The following is a 12497-nucleotide window of genomic DNA, read 5'->3' on the forward strand; positions in this document are numbered from 1 at the left end:
CTGAGCGGATAAAGTCGGTGATGGTGTGGGAGACAATGGCCTGGTGCTCCTTAGTGGGGTCACGATCGAGGGGTAAATAAGAGGAGGTGTATCACGTACATCTGCTCTCACTCCATCCTCCCACCACCCCACGAGGAATAGGGTTCCCCTGGGCCTCACCTACCACCCCACCAGCCTCCGGGTCCAACATATTATTCTCCATAACTTCCGCCACCTCCAACGGGATCCCACCACTAAGCACATCTTTCCCTCCCCCCCTCTCTCTGCATTCCGCAGGGATCGCTCCCTACGCGACTCCCTTGTCCATTCGTCCCCCCCATCCCTCCCCACTGATCTCCCTCCTGGCACTTTTATCCGTGTAAGCGGAACAAGTGCTACACATGCCCTTACACTTCCTCCCTTACCACCATTCAGGGCCCCAGACAGTCCTTCCAGGTGAGGCAACACTTCACCTGTGAGTCGGCTGGGGTGATATACTGTGTCCGGTGCTCCCGATATGGCCTTTTATATATTGGCGAGACCCGACGCAGACTGGGAGACTGCTTTGCTGAACACCTACTCTCTGTCCGCCAGAGAAAGCAGGATCTCCCAGTGGCCACACATTTTAATTCCACATCCCATTCCCATTCTGACATGTCTATCCATGGTCTCCTCTACTGTAAAGATGAAGCCACACTCAGGTTGGAGGAACAACACCTTATATTCCGTCTGGGTAGCCTCCAACCTGATGGTATGAACATCGACTTCTCTAACTTCCGCTAATGCCCCACCTCCCCCTCATACCCCATCTGTTACTTATTTTTATACACATATCCTTTCTCTCTCTCTCCTTTTTCTCCCTCTGTCCCTCTGAATATAGCCCTTGCCCATCCTCTGGGTCCCCCCCCCGCCTTGCCTTTCTTCCCGGACCTCCTGTCCCATGATCCTCTTGTATCCCTTTTGCCAATCACCTGTCCAGCCTTTGGCTCCATCCCTCCCCCTCCTGTCTTCTCCTATCATTTTGGATCTCCCCCTCCCCCTCCAACTTTCAAATCCCTTACTCACTCTTCCTTCAGTTAGTCCTGACGAAGGGTCTCGGCCTGAAACGTCGACTGCACCTCTTCCTAGAGATGCTGCCTGGCCTGCTGCGTTCACCAGCAACTTTTATGTGTGTTTCTTGAATTTCCAGCATCTGCAGAATTCCTGTTGTTTGCTTTAATTTTTTCCCGCTTTTCTAATCGTTGCCATTAAATGCCTGAAGACGCACTTAACACATCCGGGACAGCTCCTCCCCCTCTGCCATCTGATTTCTAAATGGATGTTGCACTTTTATTATTTCTGTTTTTGCGCTGTTTCTTCATGTGACTATTTAATATACATGTATAAAGTTGCTTTAAATCATTTATTTTTCTATATGTTATCATGTATGACATTGTACTTCTGCTGCTAAGTTAACAGATTTCACGACGTATGTGTGTGATTTTAAAACTGATCCTGAATCTGACTTTGTAAGTTTTCAATCACTGACACATTTTACTGAGATTGCTTTACTTTACCTTCTTTACCACCCTATCAATCATCTGGAAAGTGGTCTCCATATTCCATTTCTCTGCCAGTACCTGCATCCCGCTCTATCCTTTGCCAGACTTATACACAATATTATTCACAATACCAGTGAGCTGTCTACAAACCAAAGTCAAAGTCCTGTCCCGAGCCTTTGTGGCTCATCAGCCCGGTGCTTATGCCAGTTTCTGTGGCGTGAAGCGACTGAGAGTACGAGACTCTCCACCCTGGATAGCACGCCAGTCTATCGCGAGGTTGACCTCCAGCATTTTTTGCCGGTACCCATTGTTCAGCTGGGTACACTGGAGCATTGTGTGGTTAAGTGCCTTGCTTAAGGACACACGCTGCCTTGTCTGGGCTCGAACTCGTGACCTTCAGGTCGCTAGTCGAACACCCAAACCACACGGCCACACGCCACAAACCACTCAGCTATATTCTCATCCAAGTCATTGCTATTATAACCAACAGTGATCCAGAGAGATCCCTGCGGAATACCAGTACACATGGGTCTCCCGCCTCTACTCTGACTTCTATGAAACCAAATGGCCAATTCACTGTGGATCCCATAAGACCATAAGACAAAGGAGCAGAAGTTGGCCATTCGGCCCATCGAGTCTGCTCCGCCATTTTATCATGAGCTGATCCATTCTCCCATTTAGTCCCACTCCCTCGCCTTGTCACCATAACCTTTGATGCCCTGGCTACTCAGATACCTATCAATCTCTGCCTTAAATACACCCAATGACTTGGCCTCCACTGCTGCCCGTGGCAACAAATTCCACAGATTCACCACCCTCTGGCTAAAAAAATTTCTTTGCATTTCTGTTCTGAATGGGCGCGCTTCAATCCTTAAGTCATGCTCTCTCGTACTAGACTCCCTCATCATGGGAAACAACTTTGCCACATCCACTCTGTCCATGCCTTTCAACATTCGAAATGTTTCTATAAGGTCTCCCCTCATTCTTCGAAACTCCAAGGAATACAGTTCAAGAGAGGACAAATGTTCCTCATATGTTAACTCTCTCATTCCCGGAATCATTCTAGTGAATCTTCTCTGTACCCTCTCCAAAGTCAGCACATCCTTTCTTAAATAAGGAGACCAAAACTGCCCACAGTACTCCAAGTGAGGTCTCACCAGTGCCTTATAGAGCCTCAACATCACATCCCTGCTCCTATACTCTATTCCTCTAGAAATGAATGCCAACATTGCATTCGCCTTCTTCACTACCGACTCAACCTGGAGGTTAACTTTAAGGGTATCCTGTACAAGGACTCCCAAGTCCCGTTGCATCTCAGAACTTTGAATTCTTTCCCCATTTAAATAATAGTCTGCCCGTTTATTTCTTCTGCCAAAGTGCATAACCATACACTTTGCAACATTGTACTTCATTTGCCGCTTCTTTGCCCATTCTTCCAATCTATCCAAGTCTCTCTGCAGACTCTCCATTTCCTCAGCACTACCGGCCCCTCCACCTATCTTCGTATCGTCCGCAAACTTAGCCACAAAGCCATTGATGTAGGACGTAAAAAGAAGCGGCCCCAACACTGATCCCTGTGGAAAACCACTGGCAACTGGCAGCCAACCAGAATAGGATCCCTTTATTCCCACTCTCTGTTTCCTGCCAATCAGCCAACGCTCTATCCACGTATGTAACTTTCCCGTAATTCCATGGGCTCTTATCTTGTTAAGTAGCCTCAGGTGTGGCACCTTGTCAAAGGCCTCCTGAAAATCCAAATATACAGCATCCACTGCATCTCCCTTGTCTAGCCTGCTGGTAACTTCCTCAAAAAATTGTAATAAGTTTGTCAGGCAGGATTTTCCTTTAAGGAATCCATGCTTGCTAAGTTCTGCCTATCTTGTCAAATGCCTCCAGGTACTCTGTAACCTCATCCTTGATAATCGAATCCAACAACCTCCCAACCACCGATGTCAAGCTAACAGGTCTGTAATTTCCCTTTTGCTGCCTTGCCGCCGCCTTAAATAACGGAGTGACATTTGCAATCTTCCAGTCCTCCGGAACCATGCCAGAATCTATCGACTTTTGAAAGATCATTGCTAATGCCTGTGCAATCTCCACAGCTACTTCCTTCAGAACACGAGGGTGCATTCCATCTGGTCCGGGTGATTTATCTACCTTTAGACTATTCAGCTTCCTGAGTACTTCCTCCGTCGTAATTGTGACTGCGCACACTTCTCTTCCCTGCCACCCTTGAGCGTCCAGTATACTGCTGATGTCTTCCGCAGTGAAGGCTGATGCAAAATACTTGTTCAGTTCCTCTGCCATCTCCTTATCTCCCATTACAATTTCTCCAGCGTAATTTTCTATCAGTTCTATATCTACTCTCACCTGTCTTTTACTCTTTACATACTTGAAAAAGCTTTTAGTATCCTCTTTGATATTATTTGCTAGCTTCCTTTCATAGTTAATCTTTTCTCTCTTAATGACCTTCTTAGTTTCCTTTTGTAAGGTTTTAAATACTTCCCAATCCTCTGTCTTCCCACTAATTTTTGCTTCCTTGTATGCCCTCTCCTTTGCTTTAACTTTGGCTTTGACTTCTCTTGTCAACCACAGTTGCATCCTTTTTCCATTCAAAAATGTCTTCTTTTCTGGAATATACCTGTCTTGCATCTTCCTCACTTCTTGCATAAACTCCAGCCACTGCTGCTCTGCCATCTTTCCAGCCAGTGTCCCTTTCCAGTCAACTTTGGCCAGTTCCTCTCTCATGCCACTGTAATTTCCTTTGCTCCACTGAAATACCGACACATCAGATTTCGGCTTCTCTTTTTCAAATGTCACAGCGAACTCAATCATGTTATGATCACTGTCTCCGAAGGGTTCCTTCACCTCAATCTCTCTAATCACCTCTGGTTCATTGCACAATACCAAATCCAGTACAGCCGATCCCCTAGTGGGCTCAACAACAAGCTGTTCTAAAAAGACATCTTGCAGACATTCTACAAATTCTCTCTCTTGAGATCCAGTGCCGACCTGATTTTCCCAATCCACTCGCATGTTAAAATCCCCCGCAATTATCGTAACACTGCCCTTCTGACAAGCCTTTTCTATTTCCTGTTGTAATTTGTAGTCCACATCCCAGCAGCTGTTTGGAGGCCTATAAATAACTGCCATCAGGGTCCTTTTACCCCTGCTATTTCTTAGCTCAACCCATAAAGATTCTGCACCTTCTGATCCTATATCACCTCTTTCTAATGATTTAATATCATTTCTTACCAATAAAGCCACACCTCCCCCTCTGCCTACCTTCCTATCCTTCCAATACACCGTGTATCCTTGGACGTTCAGCTCCCAGAGACATGCATCCTTTAGCCACGTCTCAGTGATGGTCACAATATCATACCTGCCAATCTGTAGCTGTACGACAAGATCATCCACCTTATTCCTTATGCTGCGTGCATTTAAGTATAACACCTTAAGACCAGTATTTGGTACTTTTCGATTTGATTTCACTGCAACTTTATTGCACTGCAACTCATCCCAATGGCAACAAATTTGCCCCATCACCTGCCTGTCTTTCCTGACATCTTTACTGCTCACTATCTTAGATTTATTTCTGTTTTCCCCTTCCTCCGCTCTATCATTCCGATTCCCAGCCCCCTGCCAAATTAGTTTAAACTCTCCCTAACAGCTCTATTAAACTTTCCCGCCAGGATATTGGTCCCTTCAGGTTCAGGTGTAACCTGTCCTTTTTGAACAGGTCATGCTTCCCCCAGAAGAGATCCCAATTATCCAAGAATCTGAAGCCCTGCCCCCTGCACCAGTCTCTCAGCCACGCATTCATCTGCCTGATCCTACTATTCTTGCCCTCGTTAGCACGTGGCACAGGTAGCAATCCCGAGATTACTACCCTGGAGGTCCTGCTTCTCAGCTTCCTTCCTAACTCCTGGAAATCTCTCTTCAGGACCTCCTCCTTTGTCCTATCTATGTCATTGGTACCAACATGTACCAAGACAACTGGCTGCTCACCCTCCCCCTTCAGAATATTCAGGACCCGATCCGAGACATCCCATACCCTGGCACCTGTGAGGCAACACACCATGCGGGTATCTCTATCAGGCTCACAGGATCTCCTGTCCGTTCCCCTGACTATGGAATCCCCTACGACTACCGCATTCCTCTTCTCCCATGCATTTTATCTTCTGGATGAGAGAGAGAGAGAGAGAGAGAGAGAGAGACCGACGGTCGGTGTGTGAGAGAGAGAGACGGACGGTCGGTCCGTGTGTGAGATAGAGTGGTGGGGACAGTCGGTGTCTGAAAGAGAGAGACTGTCAAACTCCAGCCTCGGCTCAGCACAGTTTCACTACACAGACTCTTCGCCTATGCCTCACCTTGCCCTAATGGGACTCCTGCTCCAGGATCCCCACTTTGGCAATCGCTGCCCTCTGTTGTCGGAAGAAAAACCTCACCATCCCGATCCTGGGATCTTTACCTGAGGGTATTCGGCTGTGGGATGATGCCATTCTCCAGGGGGACAATCTAGATATAGTCAGCCAAACAGAATAGGCCACTTTATTCCCACTCTTTCCTTCCTGCTAGGTATCCAATCTTGTATCCATGCAAGTATCCTTCCTGTAATACCGTGGGCTCTTAACTTGTTAAACTGTGTCATGTGCAACACCTTGTCAAAGGGCTTCTGAAAGTCCAAATAAACAATATGAATTGGCACTCCTTTATCTATCCTGCCAGTTAACACCTCAAGGAATTCCAATGGATTTGTAGGCAAGATTTCCTCTGATGGAAGTAATGCAGATTTTGGCCTATTCAATCTTGTGGCTCCAAGTACCCTGAAGCTCCTCCTTAGCAATGGACTCCACCATCTTCCCAACAACTAAAGCAGGTTAAACGGCCCATACTTTCCTTCTGCCTCTCTCCCTTCTTAAGTAGTGGAGTGACATCTATATTTTTCCAGTCCAGAGGATGCATTCCAGATTGCAGTGATTCTTGAAACGCCTCCACAGTCTCTTCAGCAACTTCATTTAGAATCCTGGAGTGTTGGTAGTTCATCTGGGTCCAGCTGACTTCTCTACTTTCAGACCTGTCAGTTCCCCAAACACCTTCTCCCTAGTAATGGCAACTTCACTCACTTCTGCCCCCTGACACTCTCGCATTTCTGGCATTCTGCTATTATCTTCTAAAGTGAAGAATGAAGGAAAATACTGTTTAGTTCATATTTTTGTCCCCATTACTACCTCTCCAGTGACATTTTCCAACGGTCTGATATTAACTCTGGCCTCTCTTGTATTTCGGGGAAAATATTTTGTACCCTCTTGCTTACTATTGGCTAGCTTACCTTCATATTTCATCTTCCTCACCCCCCATGTTTTTTTTTTGCTGCCTTCTGTTGGTTTTTAAAGCTTCCCTATTATCCCACTAATAGTTGCTCTATTAAATGCCCTCTTAGCTGCGGTTCCCTCATCCTCGCTTTAGAATACTTCTTCATCTTTGGGACTCGGGATTCATATGCATAATGTTGCAAAGCACTCTGGTACAATTTAGGTTCCATTTTGTTATGACAAGTAAAATATATTTCCAGATCGCCTCCTTTTTGTCATTTAATGACAACACTACATTTCACCAAATACAGTAATTGAAATGATGCAGTTTCAAAGCCCAACTCCAAAATTCCCTTTTCATCCGTCCACCTTAATGAGTGCCAATTCCTTTCTTTAATATCCTCTCCTTTATCCTGTTATTTCACACAATAATTGTAAAAGAATACCAGCCATTTCTATAATTCCAATAGTTATACCTGTACTAGAACACAGAATGGTTGCCCACCATGCTTCCAGTGTCCTGAAAGTCCGCCATCCACCTCCCAGAGTGTAATAGTTGTCATATTGATCCCCCTCTTTGGTAGCTTCTCCAATGTGGTTTGCCAAGTTAGTTCTATTTTCTGATTGTTCAGGTTTGTAAGTACAGCAACACAGGTGACCCCTTTCTCTGAAAGAATAGAATCCCAAGCCACTCTGTCCTGTAATGCAAGTGTACGAGCAGCCATTGGTTCTGCCGACAACTTGGTTAATGCTTATTGGGTGTGATCAAAGGCAAGTGTAGTTTCATTCATTATTTTCTACAAATCCGATGCATATTAATTAATTCGCAGGACAGTCTTGCAGTCCCATATCCCAGAAAGGCAATCATCCAGAATCACTCGGCCTCTGTTATGGATGTCTGGTGCCACCAGACCAGAGGGTGGTGAGGTAGTGACGCCAAGTATTGCATGTAGAGGACCACGTAGGCATAATAACCACAGCCCTTCCCGGGCCACAACAGTCTCCACTGTCCTTCATATTCAGGGAACATGTACAGCAGCCAAGGGTGGGTCTGGTAACCACATACCCAGTAAGTACTGTTCAGTGGACGAGGAGGGCTGTAATTTATCAGATCTGTATATAGACCTTTACTGCTCCCTGGGAGAGGCATTCACCCTCCAAGTTGCAGTGACATGCTACCTGATGTCAGTACTTTGGTCACAGAAACAGCTATTTCAATCAAATCTACTGCTAGAACAACCTGTGTTAAGACTAGTCAAAACCAAAAAAGAATCTAAACAAATTATAACTTTGCAAGGACAGATTTCCTCCACCCACTATAAGCTCAAAACAATGGCAACCAGTTCTGCATTATACACTGATAACTAGTTAGTAAGGCATTTATTGTTACTTTATTGTAATTCAGGCACAAGCACAACCACACTGACATTCCCTGTTAAATTATCTTTTGATCCGTCAGTAAAAATGGTTAACATATCACAATAATTTACATTAACATACAGATGAACCAACAGACTCAGGCTTATCAGGATCCTTGGATTTCATTAAATCATGCAACCTAAAATCAACTAAAGCCATTGGAAAAAATCATGGTGGGGTTAATGAAAAAGCTACAGTGGGACAAATTACATAATCCAGCAAACCCATATTCCAAGCGTGGTGAGAACCCAGCCAACGAAAACTAAAAGCACTCTCCTTGTGATGTTCCCAACAGTCTTGCAACACAATTTTAACAGGGTGATCATTCCTCTGCCCCCTCAAATTAACCCAGTATGTTAACAACAACTTCATCCTCCACAACTGCAAGGGTAATTGTCCCTTTTCAACCAGTAAAGCTGAAACAGGGGATGACCTTACTGCACCACAACACAGTCTTAAAGCCAGAGCTGGTATCACATCCAAACATTTTAAATTTGAAGATGAAGCTGATCCATAACCCACACAGCCATAATCAAGTACTGTACCGATATAATTAAACAAATATATAAAGTCAACAGAAATTTTCGGGTAGCATCCCAAAAATACCCACATGCCTTTTTACATTTGTCAAGAATCTTATTGATATGTTGTTTCAATGCCAGCTTATTATCCAGCCAGATACCAAGAAATCTTACCACTGACGCTTCTTCAAGAGTTTGACTATACAATTTCAAGTTGAGTGCTGGTCTATTGATCCTCCTTGTAAAAGATATAAATTGTGTTTTACCCACTGAAAGCTTAAAATCCCATCTATTTGCCCACCGTTCGAACTTATTAATCGCTAATTGTATCCTACATACAGTTAAATTGATTTTTATCCCCTCTGATCCATAAAGCTCCATCATCTGCAAAAAGTGCCTATTTCGGACAAAATGGCATTAAACAATAAGCGGCTACAAATACCGCTTGTGCAGTCCCATTCTCTAGCCGTCTGAATATAGCTTTCATAAATTCACAAAAAGAAAACTCTACATCTCTAATACCATCATTGCTACAGCTAACTTCCAACACATCAGGGTATTCACTTAGAATCTTATCTCTACATTGCTTAGCCTCTTCACTTCAATAATCTTGATTATGAATTGCAATAAATGACCAAGCCAGTAACTCAACCTTCTCTGTTTCAGTAACAATCGTACTACCTTTAATCAATATTGAAATGTTACTAGCCCTATGAATTACCCCACCACTCATTTTTAATCATTCCCCAATTACCTCCAAGTTTAATATCGCTTCTAATACTATCAGAATACGACCACCCGTAAAACCTTTTTCGCAAACTTCACTATTTTCCTCACCAGGGCCTGTACCTTTTATACTGAACACGGTGCGGAGCTCGCCGGCAACTGTACCTCTCCGGGAACGAACCAGCCGCTGTCAGTCACAGATGTATAGCCAATCAGATGGATGGATCAGACAGACGCTGCAGGAAAGAACCCGGAATGCATTGACTGACGGGAGGTGTTTGCGGCGGCAGAGTCTGCACTGAATGATGTGGAGAGGTGAGAGGTCGTGTTTCATTGTTCATCCCGAGCAGTTGCGTGTCAGAGGACTCTCACATCTCCGGGCTGTTCGCAGGGACACACAAGGAGACGGACATCAATTGTAGCCGGCAGATCATCAACTCGGTGAAAGGCGCCTTTGGTCCGCCCGACCTCATTGGTCATCGAGATGTCCGTGGATGGGAGCTGCCGAATGGCGACAAGACACCGTGCTGATGGAGGCGCTGAAGCCGGGTTCAGGCTCCGCAGGGCTGGATGAGGAAGCGCCACAGTGTAGTGTTCCTTCACTACTGGAGAGGGAGAGGCCGGGTTGGGTGAGGAAGCTCCTTAATTACTGTAGCAGTGTACATGATTGATAACGTGGTGTTATGGTGTTAAGGAATGTAATCGAACACGAATGAAAGCATTGACTACCAATTTAAGAACGAAAGGCGCTTGTTCTTGTTTCTTTAAAATTATGAATAAAGATATTTTTCAAGTATAAAAATGTTGCAAAACCATTGGGAATTCTTCTAAGCCAACACCTCTCACCACAAATCCATCGGGCAGTGGTCTGCGCGGAACTTTCTGCAGACACTGCGGGACAGCGGCCGTGGGGTGAATCGTTGAGCAAACGGCAGAACGCCGCATCCCCAAATCTCAGTAACAAGCAGAAAGACATCGCTTGGCTGGCGGTGAAAGTATCCCTCCCGGTAGGAACCTTCCTCTATCATTACCTTCGGGACGGCTGTGATCGGGAACTCACGGTCACCACCTCTCAGCAGACCGTGGAGACGGATGCAAGAGTCTGTGTACCGGTTCATCCCAATCAGCTGTGAAATGAAGGATTCTCTGAGAAACAGACTATTTCCCAGGTCACACACAGACGGGCATCTGGAAGATCATCGGGTCGATGAAGGACGTCCTTTGGTCTGTCGGAAATTTGTTGGTCTCTCCTGACAGTGAGATGTCGGTGGGAGAAAGCTGGTTACTGGCACAGTCCAGGCCGCAAGAGGAGGTACTTCAGGAAGTGTCCTGGGTCCGCCAGCAGTGATGGGGCTTTTTCTCCGCTGCCGCTGTCGCTGTCGCCTCAGAGTCCGCACTTTACGGAACGACCGCCAGGGGGCGCTCGGTGCGCGGGTTCGCTGTTGCTCTTTGGGAGCCGGTACACGGTGGTCAGGACTAGGAGAGCGAGCGCCTTCAGGACGAGCAGGATGTAAAAAGGCAGTGGCTCCCGAGGAGAACCTGAGAGTAAATCGGAGTTCAGAGTGAGACGGTTTACCGAGGCGAGCTAGGGATGGGTTGTATTCTGAGGGTTCAGGGGTTTATATATTGAATAACATTGCTGCGAGTGGGTTACAGGGTGGGATGTAATCCAAGCGTTCTGGGTGAGGGGGTTATATATGAAATAACAGAACTGGACCTGCGATCCAATCCCAGGAGGAATCAGGGAAGTGGCGGTGAAAGGTGATACCGGCGATTTACCTCGTACCAGGACCACGGTCCCGTTCCCTCGGAGCAGCAGCTGCCGGTCGGGAAGATGAACGGACGCCAGGCAGTGATAGGTGTTGGAGTGGCTCGGTCGGAGGTGCCGAAGTTGGAGGGAGAGTCCCGTGCCGATCCCACTCTCAGGGAGAGCATCTTGCTGCCGGGATCCCTCGGGGGGCGGATAGACGACACGTTCCTCTCCCTCCTCCTCTGTCCCGCCGACCACCCAATAGGGGTAGATGATCACCCGGGACTCCGTCAGCCCCAGAACTTCGCAGTGCAGCGTCACGTTGGAGCCACTCGGGACCTCCAACCTCCGAGGCCACTGGGACACGGAGAGGGTGGCGAGCGAGATGTCTGTAACACATGGAGAGAGAGAGAGGGAGAGCGAGAACGGTGAGCGAGCGTCTGTAACACATGGAGAGAGAGAGAGGGAGAGTAGTGAGGGAGCGTCTGCAACACAGAAAGGGAGGGAGTGGTGTGAGGGAGCGTCTGTAACACAAGGAGGGAGAGAGTAGTGAGGGAGGGTCTGAAACACAGGGAGGGAGAGAGTCTGTACAGAGAAAGAGGATGGGGGGGCAGAGATTAAACGTGGAGTGATATCAAACTGTAAGGAAAGAGTTAAACATGATTCGTCCTTGGTAAGTGCTAAAATAAAAAGGAAGTCTGCCAGACAACATGGTGTTAACCCGGAGCGGAACTGATTTGAGAAAGTTGAATGAGTACAAGTCTCCAGTCTGGAGAGTAGATCATGATGAATACAAGTTTGTGTCAGGAAGGTGAGGCCTTTGGCCAGGTACCGAACAGTGACCCAGCAGGGAGAGTTCTGTGGTACGAGTTATGTTCGAGTTTTAAAGGGATACTGAAGGGTGTAGGTACGGGTAAATCTTTCTGCAAGTGGGGAGAATTTTCCATCAGAGCACGTTAGGACCAGTGATAACGGTAAGAGTTCGGGAAGATAGACACAGTTACGTCCAGAGAGAGAGAGAGAGTTTTCCATCCGGCATTTGCAGATCAGCTCGTTCAGTGGACGGGAAGTGTTTGTTTTTCGCTACATCATTAACCCTTCTTTTTCCTTTTTGCATTGCATGGTTACATAGTTCTAATAAAACAATTTATTGCAGTTTAACACGTGTACAGGTGTCCTCTTTGTTTGCAAATACAGACCCGAGTGCTTATTGCTAACGCAGGAAAGAACACAACGAATTTTTAAA

The 12497-nt window shown here is 46.3% G+C and overlaps 1 protein-coding gene across 7 annotated transcripts in view; it reads right to left on the minus strand.

Moving 5' to 3' along the window:
- Positions 1-12497, minus strand: part of LOC140201672 (uncharacterized) — a 60583-nt gene that overhangs the window by 11880 nt on the left and 36206 nt on the right. For 4 of the 7 annotated variants that reach the window (XR_011886927.1, XR_011886928.1, XR_011886925.1 and 1 more), the window contains exons 4-5: positions 11281-11640; positions 9625-11040 (exon numbers count right to left, since the gene is read on the minus strand). Coding sequence is in view for 3 of the 7 variants with exons in the window: in XM_072266153.1 (XP_072122254.1) it covers positions 10886-11040; positions 11281-11640 (515 nt within the window). In the remaining 4 variants the exon portion in view is untranslated. Of the gene's footprint in view, positions 1-8207; positions 11041-11280; positions 11641-12497 lie in introns of those variants that run through there. The other 3 variants (XM_072266153.1, XM_072266152.1, XM_072266151.1) reach the window with 1 other exon arrangement.

The sequence above is a fragment of the Mobula birostris genome, chromosome 8, assembly GCF_030028105.1.
Source record: "Mobula birostris isolate sMobBir1 chromosome 8, sMobBir1.hap1, whole genome shotgun sequence".
Taxonomy (NCBI): Eukaryota; Metazoa; Chordata; class Chondrichthyes; order Myliobatiformes; family Myliobatidae; genus Mobula; species Mobula birostris.